The sequence below is a fragment of the Danio rerio genome, chromosome 22, assembly GCF_049306965.1.
Source record: "Danio rerio strain Tuebingen ecotype United States chromosome 22, GRCz12tu, whole genome shotgun sequence".
Classification (NCBI taxonomy): domain Eukaryota; kingdom Metazoa; phylum Chordata; class Actinopteri; order Cypriniformes; family Danionidae; genus Danio; species Danio rerio.
In genome coordinates this window covers 1,595,235-1,616,610 of record NC_133197.1, presented here as the reverse complement: position 1 = coordinate 1,616,610, position 21,376 = coordinate 1,595,235, and the positions used below count along the sequence as shown (strand labels likewise).

The following is a 21,376-nucleotide window of genomic DNA, read 5'->3' as shown; positions in this document are numbered from 1 at the left end:
TGAACCCTGATTATAAGATGGATTGCACCAGTCCCGCTAATCCCTATGCGCGGAGTACGCAGGTTGGGTAGGGCACCAACTCCGGAGTGGAGCACCATCTCGGTTGCTTAAAAGATGAATATCACAATTTATTTATTATAATTAACATGATCTGAGCGTCAATAAAATATATTCAAAATATGTTGATGAAAACGTTGGAAAAAATTATTTAACGACGAACGCTAAAAAAAAAATAAAAAAAACGGACAATTTTTTGTATGTACATGAGAAGCCATGGTCACATGTCAGTGTTTATTTTAATGGAAACTATTATTTTATAATGTAAATATTTAAATGTTTAAGTATGATTTTGAGTTTTTATATGCATATTTATGTATATAAATAAATAAATACATATGTTTGTATGTTTTTGTTCCTCCATGGGGGCACCACAGTAAAATTTAGCATAGGGCACTCTTTAGGCAAGCAGCAACCCTGGATTCCATCATGAAACAAAATGATAAAGGCCTACAATAATAAAACATTCAGATAGGCTGACCATATGTCATCTTTTATGTCCTCTTTGGGATTTCTAAATGTCCCAAAATGTAAAAGATTCCACTTTTGCATTATAGAGTCATTGTTTGGGCTTTTACAGTACCTTTATCCCTTTCTTAAAGTCTGATTTATACTTGTATATGGCCCAACTGCTCACTGCACACACAGCCACGAGCTGTAGAGGCTTTTATGTGTGATGCTCTGATTAACAGTCATCATGAAACAGCGCTGACGAAGAGTTGCTGAATTAAGGTAGTTATGTATAACATGAATAGGTGGTGGATAAATTTGGAGGACACTAATGAAATGTTTGCCACCCCACCTTGGTCAGTCATGTACGCACACAAACATTGGCCAGTGCGTCTCAATCCCTCAGACTACAGTGAACATCTTTACCTGTCAGTGGGTGCGCATGGCTCCTGAATAGCTTGAAGAGTGAAAGTGAAACAAGTGGATTTTTTTTCCAAGGTGTTAAAGGTGCAGTGTGTGAGATTGACATCCAGTGGTTAAACTAGGTATTGCACTCTAAAATCAAAACACTTCTTGACCCAGCCCTTCCTCTGATGACTTAATGAAATCACAGTTTGCCGTGGCCAGAACAATTGAAGCAGCCATCATGACTGAAATAAAGTGGTGTTTTCAATCAAGTCAACTCGGAGTGCTGAAATGTAATTGGGTAAACTGGCAGTGGGCTGGTTATAGAGACCAAAACAAAGACTTTCAAAAGAGATTAACTGACTTCAGCAATGTTTTTCAGATGAACAAATATATTCACTTAGCACGTTTCATAAATATCTGCAAACATATTATGGTATATTTAAGCTTTAGAAGAGTCGAAAACAGATCAAATAAAACTGGATGGTGAGTTTCACTTTCCTTTCAGAAGTTGTAAGTTCATTAAGCACCATCTAACCTCAGGGAGTGATTTTGTGCACATTCACTCTGCTCATCCTCAGAAAAAACACTCGAGTATGAATGCTGAAAAATGTCTTGAAAGCATTGTCATGAGGCTTCTCCTTTATATGAACTCTAAGATGTTCCTTCAGCTCTGCAGCCATTAAAAATGCCTTGCCTCATTATTTTCTCTCCATGTCTTCTTTAAAAGTTGATGATTGTGTGAAGCTCTTCCCACACTCCATATCTGGTTTCTCTCCAGTGTGAGTCCTCTGGTGCTCTATCAAATGTTCAGCTGTGGTAAAACTCTTCCCACACTCAAAGCACACATGCTCTCTCAGTCCAGTGTGGATCTTCTGATGTCTTTTTAAACTTGACTGCAGTGTAAAACTCTTTCCACACTCAGAACACGAATAAGGCTTCTTCATTGTATGAACTCTAAGATGCCTCTTCAGCTCTTTAGGCCTTGGAAATCCTTTGCCGCATTGATCACATTGGTGCGGTTTCTCTCCAGTGTGAATCATCATGTGTAGATTAAGGCTTGATGATAGTCTGAAACTCTTCCAACACTGAGTACAGGTGTACGGTTTCTCTCCCGTGTGAATCCTCTCATGAGCTTTCAGTTTTCCCGACTCATTGAATGTTTTGTCGCAGTGTGAACACTTGTAAGGTTTCTCTCCGCCGTGGATCATCATGTGTAGATTAAGGCTTGATGATAGTCTAAAACTCTTCCCACACTGAGTGCATGTGTACGGTTTCTCTCCCGTGTGAATCCTCTCATGTGTTTTCTGTTTCCTTAACTCACTGAATGTCTTGTCGCAGTGTGAACACTTGTAGGGTTTCTCTCCAGTGTGGATCATCTGATGTTTTCTTAAACTGTCTGGACGTTTGAAACTCTTTCCACACAAAGAGCACGAAAACGGCTTCATCTTGGAATGAACGCTTAAGTAATTCTTCATGTCTTCATTGATCTCTGAAAATCGAGTAAACAAAGTTACATTTTAAGAGAAACATGTCAAGTAGGGATGCTTTCACTTTCACTTTCAAACAATTAATCAATAGGCATGTTTCTAGACATGTGCAATATTTTGCTAGAGTAGGTTGCATTACATTAATAGGCTATATGCCGAAGTATGCTAATAGGACTTTTAATTTGTCAGTAACCTGGGTTAATCGCTTCCGGTGAGCTGTATGCCATTGCAAATCGGCACATTTAAGGTCTGTTTTCTTTAAAAGTCAGCAATCTCCACTGGCTGAGTGATATCCAATATAAAGTGGGTCTCAGATTGTACAAGAACCACTGCATTACATTACACCCACCCCCCCATGTCTTTATAATATGAGCATTTATTTTACTCCAGTATATTCAATGGAGCTTTTGTGCTTGCCCGTCGATTCTGACAGGCGCGTGCGAGTAAATGGCTTTTCGTTTAGTTTTACGCTTGAGCAACTAAATGAATGCCAAAGTCTGTTTAACTGATTGTATTTTAATTATATTACAACATCGATGCTGTAAAAAGAACCATATAAAATGGAAAAAAATCTTACAATAACAGGCCACCGGACGTTTATCTGTATGGGAACAACACTAGCTTGGCATATACCCTATTCATCCTTTCAAAATGATTCCAAAAATATGGTGACGAGGTTAAGGATGACATACTGAAGTTGGTCAGCTTTCTGCTGGAAATAAAGGAGAAAATGGTCCAGGTGACACTTCTAACCAACTATTAAAGCCTGGGAACGTTATCTTCAGCAGAAGATATTCTTCAACAGCTAGAAGCTATGGCCTTGGAGGACAACCCTGGCAGACTGCCCAAACACTGATATAATAATTGTTTTTTAATCAAGTGTATAACCCTAGAGCAGGGTTGTCAAACTCAATTCCTGGAGGGCCGAAGCCCTGCACAGTTTAGTTCCAACCCTGCTCCAACACACTTACCTGTAGGTTTCAAACAAGCCTGAAGGACTCAATTAGTTTGATCAGGTGTGTTTAATTAGGGTTGGTGCTAAACTGTGCAGAGCTGCGGCCCTTTTGGAACTGAGTTTGACACCTGTGCCCTAGAGACTACGCTAACTGACAAAAGATTTGTAGTCGATCCCAGTTGTAAGAACAAAAAAATAATAACTTGTCAGGAGTGTCAGAAGGTAAATTTGTCCAATGAATCTTCTCAATCATCACCAATACTGCAGAAGAGCTACTGGAACCCGCATGGAGCAAGATTCTCAGAGAAATCAGTCAAGTTTGATGAAGGAAAAATCATGGTTTGGGGCTGCATTCATTTTGGGGGCGTGCGAGAGATCTGCAAAGTGGATGGCAACATCAGCAACCTCCAGCCTCGCTACAATCCAACCCGCTCCAAGATCTCAAAACTCAGGGCTTCTGGTAGTACCTAAAATAGCAAAGTCTAGTAAAGGAGGTCGAGACTTCTCATGTATGGCTCCTAAACTCGGGAACAGCTTTCCTGATAATGTCTGAGGCTCAGACACACTCTTGCAGTTCAACAGTAGATTAAAGACTGATCTTTTTAGTAAATCATACACTTTGCATGAATGTGCTCCACGCATCTCGTTTATATACACTATGAACAGCAGCTGCACTAATTATTCTCTTCATTCTCTATTTTCACCTGGGGATACTTATAGCCCTCAGACTATGCAGTGCCACTGATGCAAGACCTGTAAAGAGATGATCCTAAAGTTCCACAATCCTGGACCAGGCCGTATCCTGAGCAGCTGCTGTGGCGGTCATGGAGAAGCGGAGAGCGTGAGACTGATTCCTGTGACATTCCAGGGACAGACGAGTCTCCATTGTCCAGCGTTCTCCATCGCCTTGACTGCAGCTCTGCACAAGCCGTTTAGCCAGAGGAGAAATAGTGGTGCCCAATTGAGCCTAGTTTGTCTCGAGATTTTTATCCTTTACTTTCACCAGACTTCGTCGCCACTGGCTTTCATAGTTCGGGATCTGTAGAGCTGTGCATCGATGGATTTGCTCTTCAGTGTTTGAACTCTTTGCAGTGAATATTAAACTACACTGAACTGACATTATCAATTCTCTTTAATCTTCTATGTAAAGCTGCTTTGACACAACCCACATTGTAAAAGCGCTAAACAAATAAAGATTCATTGAGTCAACAGCCTGAGGTATCAAGACATTTGTGCTGCCCATTACATTACATTCCAACCACAAAGTGTTCGCTCTCACACTTCAGCCTCCACATTAAAGTTCCTAAAAGCCAAGAAGGTCAAGGTGCTCCAGGATTGGCCAGTCTAGTCACCAGACATGAACATTATTGAGCTTGTCTAGGGTAAGATGAAGGAGGAGGCGTTGAAGATGAATTAAAGACAAAAACATCAAACCACATCATACGACCCCTTTAAATATGTTATAAACTCCACAAGTATCCTAAATAATAAACCTGAGAAGGGCTGGATCTTTAGATGATCAACTTACCGTGAAATTTTTGTGTGTGTCTTTGTAGATTAAATATATCCCTGAAACGCTTCCCACAAGCAATGCAGAGAAACAGTTTCTCCTTAGTGTGAATCTTCTTGTGTGCTCTCAGTTGTCCACGCTTACAGAATTTCTTGTCGCAGTGTGAACACTTGAAAAGTTTCTCTCCAGCGTGGATCTTCTCATGTTTTCTTAACCCTGGCTTTCTTTTAAAACTCTTCCCACACTCGGAGCATGAATAAGGCTTCTCCTCTTGATGAACTGTAAGATGATACTTCAGCTCTGACGGCTTCGAAAATGTCTTGCCGCATTGATCACATTGGTGCGGTTTCTCTCCAGTGTGGATCATCATGTGTCGTTTAAGGCTTGACAATCGTGTGAAACTCTTCCCACACTGAGTACACGTGTACGGTCTCTCTCCGGTGTGAATCATCTCATGTGCTTTCAGACCTCCTGAGTCATTGAATGTTTTGTCGCAGTGTGAGCACTTGTAAAGTTTCTCTCCAGTGTGGATCATCTGATGCTTTCTTAAACCGTGTGGACTATCGAAACTCTTTCCACACGAAGAGCACGAAAACAGCTTCATTTTTGAATGAACATTTAAGTAAGTCTCGATGTCTTCACTCAGCTCTGAAAATCAAGTAAACACAAAAAAACATTGTAAGAGAAATATGTCAAGTAGGGATGCTTTCACTTTCAAACTGACATCTTTCTCTTACTGTCATCATGGTAAAGATAAAATAAATCAGTTATTAGAGATGAGTTATTAAAACTATTATGATTAGAAATGTGCTGAAAAAAAAATCAGCTTTTCGTTAAACAGAAATTGGGGAAAAAAATAAACAAGCGGTCTAAAAATTCAGGGAGGCTAATAATTCTGACTTCAACTGTATATATATATATATATATATATATATATATATATATATATATATATATATATATATATATATATWAATTTTTTTTTTTTTTTATAAGCTGCCAACAGCTACAACAGCAGCACAATTGCTAATAAAATAATTGTATCTGAGTGAAAAAAAAATGAAACCATATCTGCCCAACTCCATGCAGAACTAAATGCGCACCTCAACTCTGCTTCCTATTTCCACCTAAAACTGTAGGTCTGGAGCTCCAGATGGTCAATATGCGTGGCTGGATGCCACAGCCAAAATTTGGTCGCATGTGCCAATGCCAAACACTGGTTTCAATGGTGCCAGCTGCTAAAATCTTAGGCTGTGGACAACGTGAAACATGTATTGTTCTTTGTTGTGTCCACCTTCTTTGTCTTTCCCACATCTGGGAGAGTTATGGTGTGGAAAAGCCCCAAAGACGCGTCCCACCCTGACTGTTTCATACCCAAAGCAAAGCATGGGGTTGTGTCAGTGTGGTAATGTGGGCTGGTGTGGCTACAGTGCCAGGGCTGATTTTTAGTCCCAGTCTGCCCCTGGTTTGGGCTGCAATATCATGGCATTCCCTATGCCTAATACTTGTACTAGATGGGCGCATCACCCCCAAGGACTACCGAAACATTCTGTAGGTCTGTGTGCTAGGAATGGGACGATAACTGTTTTCAAGGTATACCGCGGTTTGAAAAAGTCAAGTTTTTAGACCAACAAAATTTTCTGCAATACCCTTCCTAAGGTAAAATGCAATGTATTTTTACGTTTTGCTATTTAAGACAACAGTACCTTCGGCAGAAAAGATATCCAAGAGGGTGTTTTAAATTGGAATGAAATCTGTGTTCAGGAACCTAATAAAGACTGCAAAAGTCAATGATTCATTTGAATTATATAGCCTGACATGTTTACCGTTCCAAAATATTGTAACATTTTCATAAATTAAAATATAGTGTTTTCAATGGGGAAAATTTTTACCAAGACATTTAAAAATAATATCTTTTGGAGCAGTAATAACAATATCGTAAAACAGTGATATTTTTATTATACCGTCATAATCTTATACCGGCCCATGCCTACTGTGCGCACCCAATGGGTAAAACAACGCACCGCCTTCAGGACACAATGTATCAGGATGATGCAACAATACACACAGCAAGAGACAGACAGAGTGGTTTGATGAACATAAAAGTGAAGTTGAACATCTCCTATGGCCTGCACAGTCACCAGATCTAAATATTATTGATCCACTTTGGCGTGTTTTAGAGGAGCAAGTTAGGAGCAATATATATTAATATTTTAGAGGAGCACGTAAATATATAAATATGTTTCATATAAGTGGATCTCATATAAACAATCACAGTCCAAAGACAAATGAATACATCAAACCGCATCATACGAACCCTATTAGTTAGCGTTATGAACTTTACAATTATCCTAAATAATAAACCTGAGAAGGGCTGGATCTTTAGATGATCAACTTACCGTGATATTTGTACGTGTGTCTTCGAAGAGAAATTAAATCCCTGAAACGCTTCCCACAAGCGATGCAGAGAAACAGTTTCTCTTTAGCGTGAATCTTCTTGTGCGCCCTCAGTTGTACCAGCTTATGGAATGTCTTGTTGCAGTGTGAACACTTGTACACTTTCCCTCCAGTGTGGATCTTCATGTGACGCTTGAGATCGTATTTGCGCCCAAAACTCTTTCCACACTGAGTGCAGGCGAAAGCGTTTACAGCTGTGCTGTTCAGCAAAACACTGTGTTCAGTGCTTGTGTGAGTTTCTTCTTCACTTTTGACATGATGTTTCTCCTCATCTTCACTCGGCGCTTCACTCTCCTCCTTCACTTTTACACCTGAAAATTAAGTAAATAAGTTACATGACAGTGTGTAACAGCAGACGGTGCTCAAGGATAGTGTTTTCTCTTAAAAAATTAAAAATCTAAGAGCTGTGTTTACATTAAACTTGTGATATAAAAGCTGAGATGCAGAAACATTTCACCACTTCTGTCAAACACACAAACGCTCTTAATCATGAGCACTGGAATGCGTGTTCAAACAGAATGTGAAAGAATATTAAACTCAAACTGTTAAAGATAGAATAACAACACATTTGTAAAATCTCAGAATCGTTTCTTGATGCGTAATGTATAGGTTTATCACAACAGCTGTGGGTGCAAATAACTCAAATTACATTAACATTATTAAACCCTCCAGCTAACATTTTTTTCACTGTTGAGCAGGTTCTTAAACAGCTGACTGGCTGTTGTGTTCACAAGCTCAACACATATGTCTATGATTGGCTACAATGATCATCGCTTCACCAAGCTGGCACAAAGATAGCGTTTCAAAGCCGTGTCTATCAGAGGATCCGTTTCAGAGCAGATATATGAGCGATTCACTATTCACCAAGTTTTTATTACTAATTTTAAATGTTTAATGAAATTTCAGTGTTAAAAGTGAAAAAGTAAAAACAGGAGAGGGGTCTGGCTGCAGACTCGGTGCAGTGCAATCTGAGCTGCATCCAATGCTTTTTAATGCGCTCACCTAACCCTACCCATCACAGTGACGTCACTAGCTCTATTGAGCGCATCGAGTCTGACGTTGCATCGCTGAGTGATGCAATCTCAGCTTGCATCATCAAGGCTGCATCCAGACTATTGAAAAACAGTGTCCCGTATACTAAACAGAAATAATGTTAAGATATAATGAAAAGAAACATGAAAAAGAACTAAAACTGATAAAGTGCTTAATAACCTGACTGTTGTTCAGCCTCATTATAGGAGAGTAATGAATAAACACAAACCTATTAGTTCTTCAGTGTCTTCCTGTTTAATTCTGCAGGGTTCTGGGTCACTCATCTTCACACTGTCCTTCAATAAACTCTGTCTTTGTCTTTCACTGAGCTTCAGGAGAAAAAAAACAGAGAAATCTGATTCATTTACACTGATTGAGGAAATAAATTATACTATGATGTCATTACATAAAAACTATTATTAAAACTAAACTCTTGACTTAAAATAAAGAATATTTCAGCAGCTCTGATAATATTGAGACTATAAACACTCGTCAAACAGACATTAAGGATCAGCAGTAAATCAGTTTATTGAGTATTTGCAGGATTAATACCATTATAATTACTTTTTTTAAATGCTTCGATATTAACAATTATTTCAATACCAAGTAAGCATTTACACTAATTGAGTAGATTAGCAGCAGCACATCTATTTGAGAAATCAGAAAAACCTTTAATAATTTAGGGTTCACCATTAACTACTAATTTAACTTATTCAACATCAACGTTCATATTTTCAGCGGCACATTCCCTTTATCCACATATCATACTTTGTGATATTAAAACTGACGTAAAAACCTTCTGTCAGGAAAAACCCAAACACATTCACTGATATGTTTCTCTCAGAGCTGCTCTCTGCCTGCTGTATTGTTTTGGTCAGCAGACACACAGATAGAGGTGAACTCAATGCAGAAACTAGTCGCAGATTGTCGCTTTAATAAACTGTAAAGTGTGTTTTATTGTTGTGTAAACACGAGAAAAAGCGTCAACGACTCACCTCAGCTCTGAAGACTCGACGCTGAATGAACGCGTAAGCGGTGACGTCATCACGGCGAGGCGGGAGCAACGGAGGCTCAACAACAACACGCCAAATTAAAATACTTCTGACAGGACAAAAGACAATCGCTAATGTAGAGGGAAAAAAAGGCCAAATAAATCATAATAATATGAGGTGAAATAGTGTTTATTGGGCTCTTAAAATATGTTAAAAATACACCTAACAAAATTTAAAAGCAAACGTTTTCTTCAGAGCAAGTTTGAATAAACCCTCTTTTTAAAGTTTCTTTCCTAAAATCTGTAAAACTGTCAAACTTAATAGCACAAGATAACAATTAAAGGAGATGAAGCTTCTTAATACCCATTTTAGATACCCTGCATAATATTAATCGCCTCATAAAGCAAAACGATAAAGGCCTACAACAATAAAACATTCAGAAAGGCTGACCATACATGATCTTTTAATTCCTCTTTAGGATTTCTAAATGTCCTAACATTTCGGCTTTTACATTATAAAGTCATTGTAAAGGTTATTAAATTAATTTATCCCTTTATTTAAGTTTTACATGGCTCCACAGCTGACTGCACACACAGCCATGAGTTGTAGAGGCTTTTATATTTGATGCTCAGAGTAACTGTCATCACAAAACAGCGCTGACGAAGAATTGCTGAATTAAATTATATATATATATATATATATATATATATATATATATATATATATAGAATAGGTGGTGGATAAATATGCACACAAAAATTGGCCAGTGCGTCTCAATCCCTCAGTACAAAGACTAAACATCTTTACCTGTCAGTGGGTGCTCATGGCTTCTAAATAGCTTGAAGAGTGAAAGTGAAACAAGTGGATTTTTTATCCAAGGTGTTAAAGGTGCAGTGTGTGAGATTGACATCCAGTGGTTAAACTAGGTATTGCACTCTAAAATCAAAACACTTTTTGACCCAGCCCTTCCTCTCATGACTTTATGAAATCGCAGTTTGCCGCAACCGGATAAATTGTATCAGCCATCATGACTGAAATGAAGGGGTGTTTTTCACCAAGTCAACCCGGAGTGCTGAAATGTAATTGGGTAAACTGGCAGTGGGCTGGTTATAGAGACCAAAACAAAGACTTTCAAAAGAGATTAACTGACTTCAGCAATGTTTTTCAGATAAACACTTAGTGTGTTTCATAAATATCTGCAAACATATTATGGTATATTTAAGCTTTAGAAGAGTCAAAAACTTACATACAGCACCTTTACATAGCAAACCTTTTTTTGCTGACTATAGAGAGTAAATCCAGATCAAACAAGACCGGATGGTAAGTTTCACTTTCCTTTCAGAAGCTGTAAGTTCATTAAGCACCATCTAACATCAGGGAGTGATTTTGTGCACATTCACTCTGCTCATCCTCAGAAAAAACACTCGAGTATGAATGCTGAAAGACATGTTAAAACATTGTCATGAGGCTTCTTCTTTATATGAACTTTGAGATGTTCCTTCAGTTATGCAGCCCTCAAATATGTCTTGCCGCATTGCTCTTTGATTTATCTCCATGTCTTCTTTAAGGGTTGATGATTCTGCGAAGCTCTTCCCACACTCCGTATCTGGTTTCTCTCTAGTGTGAGTCCTCTGGTGCAGTTTCAAACGTTCAGCTTTAGCAAAACTCTTCCCGCACTTAAAGCACACATGCTCTTTCACTCTAGTGTGAATCTTCTTATGCCTTCCTAAACTTGACTGTCTTGTAAAACTCTTTCCACACACAGAACACGAATAAGGCTTCTCATTTGTATGATGTCTAATATGGATCTTCAGCTCTAAAGGCCTTGAAAATGTTTTGCCACATTGATCACATTTATAGGGTCTCTCTCCAGTGTGGATTAGCATGTGTACATTAAGGTGTGATAATCGTCTGAAACTCTTTTCACACTGAGTACAGGTGTACGGTTTCTCTCCAGTGTGAATACTCTCGTGTGCTTTCAGTTTTACTGAGTCACTGAATGTTTTGTCGCAGTCTGAACACTTGTACGGTTTCTCTCCAGAGTGGATCCTCTGATGTTTTTTTAAACAGTGTAGACGATTGAAACTCTTTCCACACAAAGAGCATGAAAACGGCTTCATCTTTGAATGAACACTTAAGTAGGTCTTCATGTCTTCACTCAGTTCTGAAAATCCAGTAAACACAAAAAGAGAAAATGTTAAGTGGGGATGCTTTCGCTTTCACTTTCACTTTTAAACAATACATCAATAAGCATGTTTCCATTAGAAAATGCAAAAATCTTTAGCAATATTTTGTAAGTGTAGATAGCGAAGTGTAGGTTGCGAAACAACTGCATTTTATTAAGCATTAATAATATATTACAAATTGGTGATGCGTTTCTCACTGGCTAGCTATATCCAGGCTAATACCAGCAGACCACCAAGAAGAGGAACCAAATCCAACTGTAGGTGCAAGAGAAAGCTTTCTGAAATAGACATCCAGCTGCTAACCCCGATTGTATCCAAAAAACAAAACCACAGCAGCCCAACTCACTGCAGAATTAAATGTGCACCTCAACTCTCCTGTTTCCACCAAAACTGTTGGTCTGGAGCTCCACAGGGTCAATACACATGGCCAGGCTACCAAAGCCAAACCTCTAGTCATGGATTTCAATAGTTCCAGCCGTAAAAATCTTGGGCTGTGGACAATGTATTGCTCTCTGATGAGTCCACCTTCACTGTCTTTCTTATATCCGGGAGAGTTACGGTATGGAGAGGCCCCCCCCAAAACGTGTACCACTAAGACTTTTGCATGCCCAGAGTGAAGCATAGGGGTGGATCGGTGATGGTTTGGGCTGCAATATCATGGAATCCCCTTGACCCAATACTTGTGTTAGATGGGGATGGGTCACTGCAAAGGACTACCGAACCACTCCTGAGGACCATGTGCACCCAATGGGTCAAACATTGTATCCTGAAGGAGGTGCTGTGTAATGCATCAATACACACAACAGGATTGGTTTGATGAACATGAAAGTGAAGTTGAACATCTTCCATGGCCTGCACAGTCACCAGACCTAAATATTATTGAGCACTTTGAGATGTTTTGGAGGCGTCAGGAAAGACTGTCCTCCACCAGAATCACCTAGTGACCTGAACACTATTCTGCAAGAAGAACAGTTCAAAATCTCTCTGGCCACTGTGCAGGACTTGCATCTAGTATTTCCAAGAATAACTGATGCTGTATCATCTGCAACAACAAAAAAAAAGGTTTATTGTTCAACCCCTTTTTTGGTGTTTTGCCTTCCTTTATTGACAGGACAGAAACTAGGCAAGAACCTAGTCAAAAAAGGTTCGGATTGCCAGAAGTGCTTTGGTTCTATTTATCGGCGCATACTATATTTTTAATAGAGGGAGCTTTTGCTAAATTGACACGTTTCCATTAAGCTTATTTTCAACTGACAATATAAATGTTCACAATTTTAATGGTAATGAAAACATGGTTAATGATCAGATAATTGCTGATAACTCTAGATCAGTGGTCACCAAACTTGTTCCTGGAGGGCCGGTGTCCTGCAGACTTTAGCTCCAACCCTAATCAAACACACCTGAACAAGCTAATCAAGGTCTTACAAGGTATACTTGAAACATCCAGGCAGATGTGTTGAGGCAAGTTGGAGCTAAACCCTGCAGGGACACCGGCCCTCCAGGACCAGGATTGGTGACCCCTGCACTTCTTCTGGACACTGGATTAAACATGAACATCCTTAAAGAATTAGTTCTGCCGCAGGTTGTGTGTTACACTTCCACAGTTTACGCTCTTCTTATCAAGTCGGTCTCTTGACATTATGTGTGGGAGATGCATTTAACTCTACTGTGTGAAAAACACACACCGTCTCAGGTCGAGCGGAAACAAAACAGTAACTGTGCGTTCACACTGAAAGCAGTTAGAGCGTCTTAGGTCGCTCTGGCCACCTTGGCGACAATGCTGTCTGCCTTCAGCTCCGGCGGCGAGAGCGTCAAAATTCGCTACATTGATCACGTATTTAAAGGAGCCGTTGCAGCATATCAGTTACATTCCTGCATAAAACATGTTTCTAGCGTGAACATTAGGGGTGTCAAAATTAATTGTTTCTTCGGTGCACCGCGATGCAGACGCGGACAATTCGGTATCGATTCAGTAATAACCATAACCGGTTATTATGTTGTGACGTCATTTATCTCCTTTGCGCTCTGTCGCGAGGGAGGTGAGCGCCGTTATTTACAATACTCAGCCAACTCAGGGCCGGCCCGTGGCATAGGCACCATAGGCAAATGCTTAGGGCGCTGTATATCCAGGGGGCCGCCAGAAATGAGCGCGGTTCAGTTGGTTTTGTTTTCGATTTTCCTGACACACATTCAGTTATAGACGGCAATAACTCAAAAAAACGCTTACCCTAAAAAGATCTAAAGTGTGTTTCCTACAGAAAGACAAAGCTGGTTATGTTTCACAGCTGTCTTTCTTTTTTTTCGCTCGACATTACGAGCACTGCTCCGCTTAAGCCCTCGCAGTCTGCGTTTATTTTAGCCGGCAGAGCTCGCGCTGAGAGGAGCTCTCTGTAAGGGATCGTCGGAAAAGTGCTTATTTTTGTCGTTTTTTCGTTTTTGTGCTCCGCTCAGTGCGAGCTCTCCCTGTTGCAAGGGCTTAAGTGTGTTTGTTTGTTTGTTTGATGCTGTCTATGTTTGTGAATGTGTTTGAATGAGAAACAGTGTGTTGCTGTGTGTCTGTGTGTTTATACAGACAGCATGTTATAGCCTCCCCCCTAAAATATAACACTATATATGGAAAGCATCGTCAATGCACCGTGATGCACCGAGATATCAAATTGAACCGAATCGATGGCATGATAATCGTAACCGAACCGTGAGACCAGTATAGGTTCACACCTCTAGTGAAAATGTTGCGCACTTCTTACCAAATTCATTTAACAATGGAAGATCGAGTTGCGTGTGGTGTGGCTTTGCTCCACTTAATTATCCAATGTGTCCAAATGTCTGAAATATCCTGAAGCAGCAATGCTGTTTTGTACTGTTACGTCGCGTGAGATTCCTGCTTTTTTAGAATAAATATATATAACATTAATGAACATCAGTAACTCGCCAGTTTCTTATTTAATGTATGTTCCTGTGAGAAAACATTGTAAATAATTGGAAATCTGGGGGCCGCAATAATCAAACCCCTGTAATGTGTAATGTAATGTGTATTTATATAGCGCATTTATTGTGTATGGCCATACACCCAAAGCGCTTCACAATCATGAGGGGGGTCTCTCCACACCACCACCAGTGTGCAGCAATCACTTGGATGATGCGACGGCAGCCACAGGACAACGGCGCCAGTGCTTCACCACACACCAGCTATTGGTGGAGTGGAGAGACAGTGATAGAGCCAATTCAGTGGATGGGGATGATTGGGAGGCCATGATCGTAAGGGCCGATAGAGGGACTTTGGCCAGGAAACCGGGTACACCCCTGCTCTTTCACCAGAAGTGCCATGGGATTTTTAATGACCACAGAGAGTCAGGACCTCGGTTTAACGTCTCATCCCAAAGACGGCGCCCACTGATAGTGTAGTGTCCCCTTCACTATACTGGGGCATTAGGACTCACATAGACCACAGGTTGAGCGCCCCCTGCTGGCCTCACTAACACCACTTCCAACAGCAACCTAGTGTTCCCTAGTGGTCTCCCATCCAGGTACTAACCAGGCTCAGCCCTGCTTAGCTTCAGTTAGTAACCGGTCTTGGGCTGCAAGGTGATATGGCAGTGGCCCTGGGAACAACAAGGTCGGAACCAAAGTCCACAGGTCTGTGTTCTCTGAACTCCTATCAAGCGGTGGACTTCTTCATTCTGACTGCTTGCCGCCGAATACTCATTACCATAACGTTTACTTGATTTCAACTCTCCTCAACGCCCACACTGGCGAAGACGTGCCGAGCTGCTCCTCGCCGCTAATCGCCACCGTCTCTCATTGAAAATAAATGACTTCCGGCTACTTTGACGCTCTCGCCGCTTTCGGTGTGAGTGTACGGTAACAAGTGAAGGCATTTCAATATCAACAGCAAGAATATCTCTTTGGGATTGAGACTTTAGTGTTAGACTATGAATCTTATATAAACAAACATCATACGACCCCTTTAAATATTGGCTATAAGCTCCATAATTATCTTAAATAATAAACCTGGAAGGGCTGGATCTTTAGATGATCGACTCACCGTGATATTTTTGTGTGTGTCTTTGTAGAGAAAATATTTCCCTGAAACGCTTCCCGCAAGCAATGCAGAGGAACAGCTTCTCTTTAGTGTGACTCTTCTCATGTGCTTTCAGTTGACCTAACTTACAGAATCTCTCATCGCAGTGTGAACACTTGTAAGGTTTCTCTCCAGTGTGGATCTTCTCATGTTTTCTGAATACTGACTTTCTTAGGAAACTCTTCCCACACTCAGAGCATGAATAAGGCTTCTGCTCTGTATGAACTATAAGATGGATCTTCAGCTCTGATGGCCTTGAAAATGTCTTGCCGCATTGATCACATTGGTGCGGTTTCTCTCCAGTGTGGATCATCATGTGCCGATTAAGGTTTGATGATCGTGTGAAACTCTTCCAACACTGAGTGCACGTGTACGGTCTCTCTCCGGTGTGATTCATCTCATGCGCTTTCAGACTTCCTAACTCATTGAATGTCTTGTCGCAGTGTGAGCACTTGTAAGGTCTCTCTCCAGTGTGAGTCCTCTCGTGTTTCTTTAAACTGTGTGAACGATTGAAACTCTTTCCACACAAAGAGCACAAAAACTGCTTCAACTTTAAATGAACGTTTAAGCAGGTCTTCATGTCTTCATTCGGCTCTGAAAATCAAGTAAACAAAAAAAAGTTACATTTTAAGAGGAAAAATGTCAAGCTTTCACTTTCACTTTCAAACTATTAATCAATAGGCATGTTTCCCTGACAAATATGCACAAGTCTTCAGCTGTATTTCGAAAGTGTAGATAAAAACTATTGCAAACAACAGCGTTTTTATTAACCATTGTTATGCGACTTAATTCATCCTCTCTCAATAATTACAAAATCATGGTGACTGACTGCTTAGTTTCATGTATCGTAGTGTAGCTCAAAAATAATGTGTTTAATTTTGTAAGAACTGTTCTGTTTATGTGTGTAGATTTGGTTCCCTTGCTAAAATTTAACCCAATACTAGTGCAGGGCTCAACAATAAGGACTGCCCCATGGCCCAGGGCCAGCATGCGAGATGCTCGGGATAGTAGACAGGATCCTTACTGGCCCGATCGGGCCACTGGTGCCTTGTCACTAAAGTTTAATTGGCCTGTGACTATTTGTCAATTGCTTGCAAAAACAGTCAGTATTTAGAAACAGTTTTTGTTTTCAAGCCTTCAAATGCTACCTTCTCGGTTCTTCCTATCTGATTGGATGTTGAGAGCACGTTATTTTTTTTTATATCAACTAGTACAGCGAAGAGACAGCAACATGGCGGTAACATTAAATGATGATGCTAAAGGAAAACATTTCTTTCTAACGTCTTGGAAGCAGACATTTATGAGGGTACACCTTGACTAAAAAAATAAAGTGATGTTTTGTACAGTTTACCCGTTAGTCTGGCAGGTCAGCCATCTTTTGTTTCAAAACACTTTGGATTTTGCTCAATATACATTTATTTACATATTTAAATTTTAGATTTACAAAAATTGACACTTTTTATTTTATTTTTTTATACTTGTGGCTAAGAAACAGCTATTAACTTTCTTTGGTGGGGCCAGTGAAAAATATTGGCAGGGCGAGTAAAAATCGGAACCACTTGTCCGATTGGGCCAGTAGAAAAAATCCTTAGCGTTGAACCCTGTGGTGTTATGTTATTATCGTTGGTGACGGAAATAATAGAAACAAAATTAGTAACATACAATGTCTTCTATTTACTGCACAAATGGTAGATAAAGCTTTTAATCTGATTCAGTCTGCTTCAAGTGAGTTGAATCAAGTGATTTGAATCTTCAAGATTCCATTCCTTGAAATAAGCTAATAAATCCTTGATCCATTTAAACATAGGTTGATCCCCTACAGCAGGGGTCACCAAACTTGTTCCTGGAGGTCCGGTGTCCTGCAGATTTTAGCTTCAACCCTAATCAAACACACCTGAACAAGCTAATCAAGGTCTTACTAGGTATACTTGAAACATCCAGGCAGGTGTGTTGAGGCAAGTTGGAGCTAAACCCTGCAGGGACACCGGCCCTCCAGAACCGAGATTGGTGACCCCTGCCCTACAGTGTCAAAGTGGAAAAAATGAAACCACAGCTGCCCAACTCACTGCAGAATTAAACGTGCACATCAACTGTCCTGTTTCCACCAAAACTGTTCACCAGGAGCTCCACAGGGTCAATATACATGTCTGGCTGCTATAGCCACAACTTGTGAAAATCTTGGGCTGTGGACTGTGATGAGTCCATCGACACTGTCTTTCCCATATACAGGAGACTTACAGTGTGGAGAGGATCCAAAAAAGGGAAGCATGGGGGTAATCAGTGATGGCCAAATACTGGTGCTAGAAGGGTGCTGGGTCACTGCCATAGACAACCAAACCATTCTGGAGGACTGTGTGGACCCTATGGGTCAGACATCGAAGTGTGCAGGTGGTTCACATTGGTGTCATGATGATAATGCACCAATACACACGGCAGGACTGGTGACAGTGGTTTGATGAACATTAAAGAAAAGTTAAACATCTCCCATGGCCTGCACAGTCACCAGACCTAAATATTATTGAGCCCTTTGGGGTGTTTTAGAGGAGCCAGTCAGGAAAGGTTTTCCTCCACCAGCATCACCCAGTGACCTGAACACTATTCTGCAAGAAGAACAGCTCAAAATCTCTCTGACCACTGTGCAGGACCAACTGATGCTGTATTGGCCTCAAAAAGAGATTGATTGTCCAAACCCTTAGGAGCCGGACTATGAAACTCCTTTTGGGATTGGGACTTTTGTGTTTTATATAAGTGGATATTGTATAAACACAGCTTGTTACAGTCCAAAGACAAATGAAAACATCAAACCGCATCATACGACCCCTTTAAATATATGTTAAAACCTCCACAAAGATCCTAAAGAATAAATCTGGAAGGGCTGGATATTTAGATGATCAGCTTACCGTGATATTTGCGCGTGTGTCTTCGTAGAGAAAATTTATCCCTGAAACTCTTCCCACAAGCAACGCAGAGAAACCCTTTAGCGTGAATCTTCTTGTGCGCCCTCAGTTGTACCAGCGTACAGAATGTCTTGTCGCAGTGTGAACACTTGTACACTTTCCCTCCAGTGTGGATCTTCATGTGGTACTTGAGACCGTATTTGCACCCAAAACGCTTTCCACATTCAGTGCAGGTGAAGCCGTTTACAGCTGTGCTGTTCAGCAAAACACTGTGTTCAGTGCTTGTGTGAGTTTCTTCTTCACTTTTGACATGATGTTTCTCCTCATCTTCACTCGGTGCTTCACTCTCCTCCTTCACCTTCACATCTGAAAATTAAATTATTAAGTTACATGTCAGTGTGTAACAGCAGATGGTGCTCAAGCATAGTCTCTAATCTAAAATTATTAATAACGTTAGAAAAGGTTTAGGTGAAACAGACTTGTGGTCTAAAAACTGAGGTGCAAAAACATTTGACCACTTAAACATCTGTCAAACACACAAGCGCTCTCATTCATAAGCATTTGAGTGTTCAAACAGTATCTGGAACTTGGAGGACTAAAGAGCACAGTATCATCTCCTGATGAATATCAAACTCAAAAACTATTAAAGAGAGCATCACAATACATTTGTAAAATCTCAGAATCGATGCAGAATTAATTCTCAGTAAGCTCTCGATAAACCTCACGGTTCTTCAGCCTCATTATTGAAGAGTAATGAATAAACACAAACCTATTAGTTCTTCAGTCTCTTCCTGTTTAATTCTGCAGGGTTCTGGATCACTCATCTTCTCACTGTCCTTCAATAAACTCTGTCTTTGTCTTTCACTGATGGAGCTTCAGGGGAAGAAACAGAGAAATCTGATTTATTTACACTGATTGACGAAATAAACATATTATGATGTTATATTTTCTTGCTGACAATATGTAATGTGATAAAGTCAGCTGAGACCAACAAAATTAACTTAGTCAATTTGTAGATCTGAAGACATCAGTATAATGAATGAGAAAACATAAACAGACGAGAAATAGAGGACTGATGAGCCTCAGACTATAAACACTCATTAAACAGCCATTCAGAATCAGCAGCATCATTATAAAAACGTGTATTTACCAATGACTGTAAAAAATATGGACGACGCGACAGCCCCTTTTCCCATTGAACACCTTGAGGGCAAAACGCCTGCTTGACGGGCACAAACTGTCGCAAAAGACTGCTGAAATTGGAGCCTTGACATGCGCAGAAGGACTGTCTGATGGAGCCAGAGGAGGAGCCGCGAAAATGAGCGGAGTCGAGCTTCCAACCAAACGCTTTATGAAAAATCAACCACGCCCCCCGAACTGCTCAGCATGCGTTTGCTGTCATATCAACACAAATGGATGTAATAACGTTAACAAATATGAGGGTTTTATATATTTAATCGCACCAGCTCCGGGCCGCAGCGCATAACCTACTCGCGGCGTCGCAGGCCGATTCCGGCTCGCATGCGGCAGTGCCGGCTCGCTCGGCCGCCACATCTGGCTCGATTGACTCGGGCTGAAATCGGGCAGTGAGTCCAGGCATCCGGAGTAGGTCCAGCAGAGGTAGTCAGTCTGAGCTCTTAGGGGTAAGTCTCCGGCAGGCGAGAATCTAGCCGAAACTGGCCTGAGTGTATTTTGCTATCTGGGTGGTTAGGCGTGTATCAGCAAACTAATAAAGCCCGAAAAAAGCCCTGACCTTAACGAATAAACAGTGTTCCACCAGGATCATGTATGTCAGAAACTGTAGTTTACTGCTGAACTCATTTTGTCATGGTAAAATAACACAGAAATCGAATAATAACACTTCAGTCTTCTGCCGAAGCTCAGACGCGCTGCTTTGAGAAACTGTCAATCACAGCTGTCAATCACGATGACACGCCCAGCATTAAATTACTGCTAAAAACAAACTGTTTACAAAAATGAAGATCTGCATCTATTTCAGCACAATAACCAGTGCCTTAATCCACCAGAACTATCTTTCGGGACATTTTATTGCAAGTGTAATATTTTTTTTTATTTGGGCTCAAGTCTCCTTCATTAACAAGGAGGAGGCGGGCTTTATGACTTGTACAGCAGCCAGCCCCCAGGGGGCGATCTAACGGCCGAGACCCTCACTCAAACGCAGGCTTGCGGCACACTTGGTATTTACAGTATAAATATTATGGTAATCAATAACACATCTATATTAATATCTAGTTAAATTAAATATGAAGCAAGTTTTAAATTAAGATTGTGCGTCCATGTGTACAAACACTGAAGAATCATAAAAACCTTTTAAAAATGCTGAAAGCCTTAATCATTTAATGTTTTCTGCATTACACTTCATATAACTACCGAAATATGACCATTATTTACATTCACAGATCATACTTTGCGATATAACAAAGACAAATATGGAAAATTTCATATACAATAACAAACACCGAGCTCATATTGTCCTCTCAGAGCTCCTCTCTGCCTGCTGTATTGTTTTGGTCAGCAGACACACAGATAGAGGTGAACTCAATGCAGAAACTAGTCGCAGATTGTCGCTTTAATAAACTGTAAAGTGTGTTTTATTGTTGTGTAAACACGAGAAAAAGCGTCAACGACTCACCTCAGCTCTGAAGACTCGACGCTGAATGAACGCGTCAGCGCTGACGTCATCACGGCGAGGCGGGAGCGACGGCAAATCGTCGAAAACGCGTCAAATTAAAATATTGCTGAACATACCTGCCAAAACAATTGTTAATGTATACAAAAAAAACGCCATCCTACATAATGTGTGTGGTGAAATACTATGGCACGAAAAAGCAAATGTTATCCTT

General features: G+C 40.4%; 2 protein-coding genes across 5 annotated transcripts; both read right to left on the bottom strand.

Moving 5' to 3' along the window:
• Positions 1 to 1,286: 1,286 nt before the first annotated feature.
• LOC110438251 (uncharacterized) lies at positions 1,287 to 11,512 on the bottom strand. 2 transcript variants are annotated; one of them, XM_021469384.3, is made up of 6 exons: positions 10,156 to 11,512; positions 9,352 to 9,479; positions 8,586 to 8,685; positions 7,267 to 7,635; positions 4,886 to 5,515; positions 1,287 to 2,404 (listed from the first exon to the last, which is right to left on the bottom strand). In XM_021469384.3, the coding sequence occupies exons 1-6, from the start codon at positions 10,256 to 10,258 to the stop codon at positions 1,614 to 1,616; spliced, it is 2,121 nt and encodes a 706-aa protein (XP_021325059.2). In that variant the 5' UTR covers positions 10,259 to 11,512; the 3' UTR covers positions 1,287 to 1,613. The 2 variants fall into 2 exon arrangements, with proteins under 2 accessions (XP_021325059.2, XP_073792967.1); XM_073936866.1 differs by lacking the exons at positions 9,352 to 9,479; positions 10,156 to 11,512 and having other exon boundaries at positions 8,586 to 8,708.
• si:ch211-255f4.3 lies at positions 9,522 to 21,192 on the bottom strand. 3 transcript variants are annotated; one of them, XM_073936256.1, is made up of 5 exons: positions 21,166 to 21,192; positions 19,282 to 19,385; positions 18,516 to 18,878; positions 15,580 to 16,209; positions 9,522 to 11,512 (listed from the first exon to the last, which is right to left on the bottom strand). In XM_073936256.1, the coding sequence occupies exons 2-5, from the start codon at positions 19,334 to 19,336 to the stop codon at positions 10,809 to 10,811; spliced, it is 1,752 nt and encodes a 583-aa protein (XP_073792357.1). In that variant the 5' UTR covers positions 19,337 to 19,385; positions 21,166 to 21,192; the 3' UTR covers positions 9,522 to 10,808. The 3 variants fall into 3 exon arrangements, 2 of the variants coding, with proteins under 2 accessions (XP_073792357.1, NP_001410311.1); XR_012397309.1 differs by lacking the exon at positions 9,522 to 11,512 and adding an exon at positions 13,973 to 15,214 and having other exon boundaries at positions 15,327 to 16,209; NM_001423382.1 differs by lacking the exon at positions 21,166 to 21,192 and having other exon boundaries at positions 19,282 to 19,344.
• Positions 21,193 to 21,376: the final 184 nt, after the last annotated feature.

Bases quoted from the DNA above. Each gene is read 5' to 3' on its own strand.
- LOC110438251 (XM_021469384.3), bottom strand. From the start codon at position 10,258: ATGTCAATCTCACACACTGCACCTTTAACACCTTGGATAAAAAATCCA. The intron at 9,480-10,155 runs GTAAAGATGTTT...CCTCTACATTAG, and splicing joins CCATGAGCACCCACTGACAG to CGATTGTCTTTTGTCCTGTC. The intron at 7,636-8,585 runs GTTTGTGTTTAT...CTTAATTTTCAG, and splicing joins AGACACTGAAGAACTAATAG to GTGTAAAAGTGAAGGAGGAG.
- si:ch211-255f4.3 (XM_073936256.1), bottom strand. From the start codon at position 19,336: ATGAGTGATCCAGAACCCTGCAGAATTAAACAGGAAGAGACTGAAGAA. The intron at 18,879-19,281 runs GTTTGTGTTTAT...TTTAATTTTCAG, and splicing joins AGAGACTGAAGAACTAATAG to ATGTGAAGGTGAAGGAGGAG. The intron at 11,513-15,579 runs GTGAGTCGATCA...CTGGATTTTCAG, and splicing joins ACACACACAAAAATATCACG to AACTGAGTGAAGACATGAAG.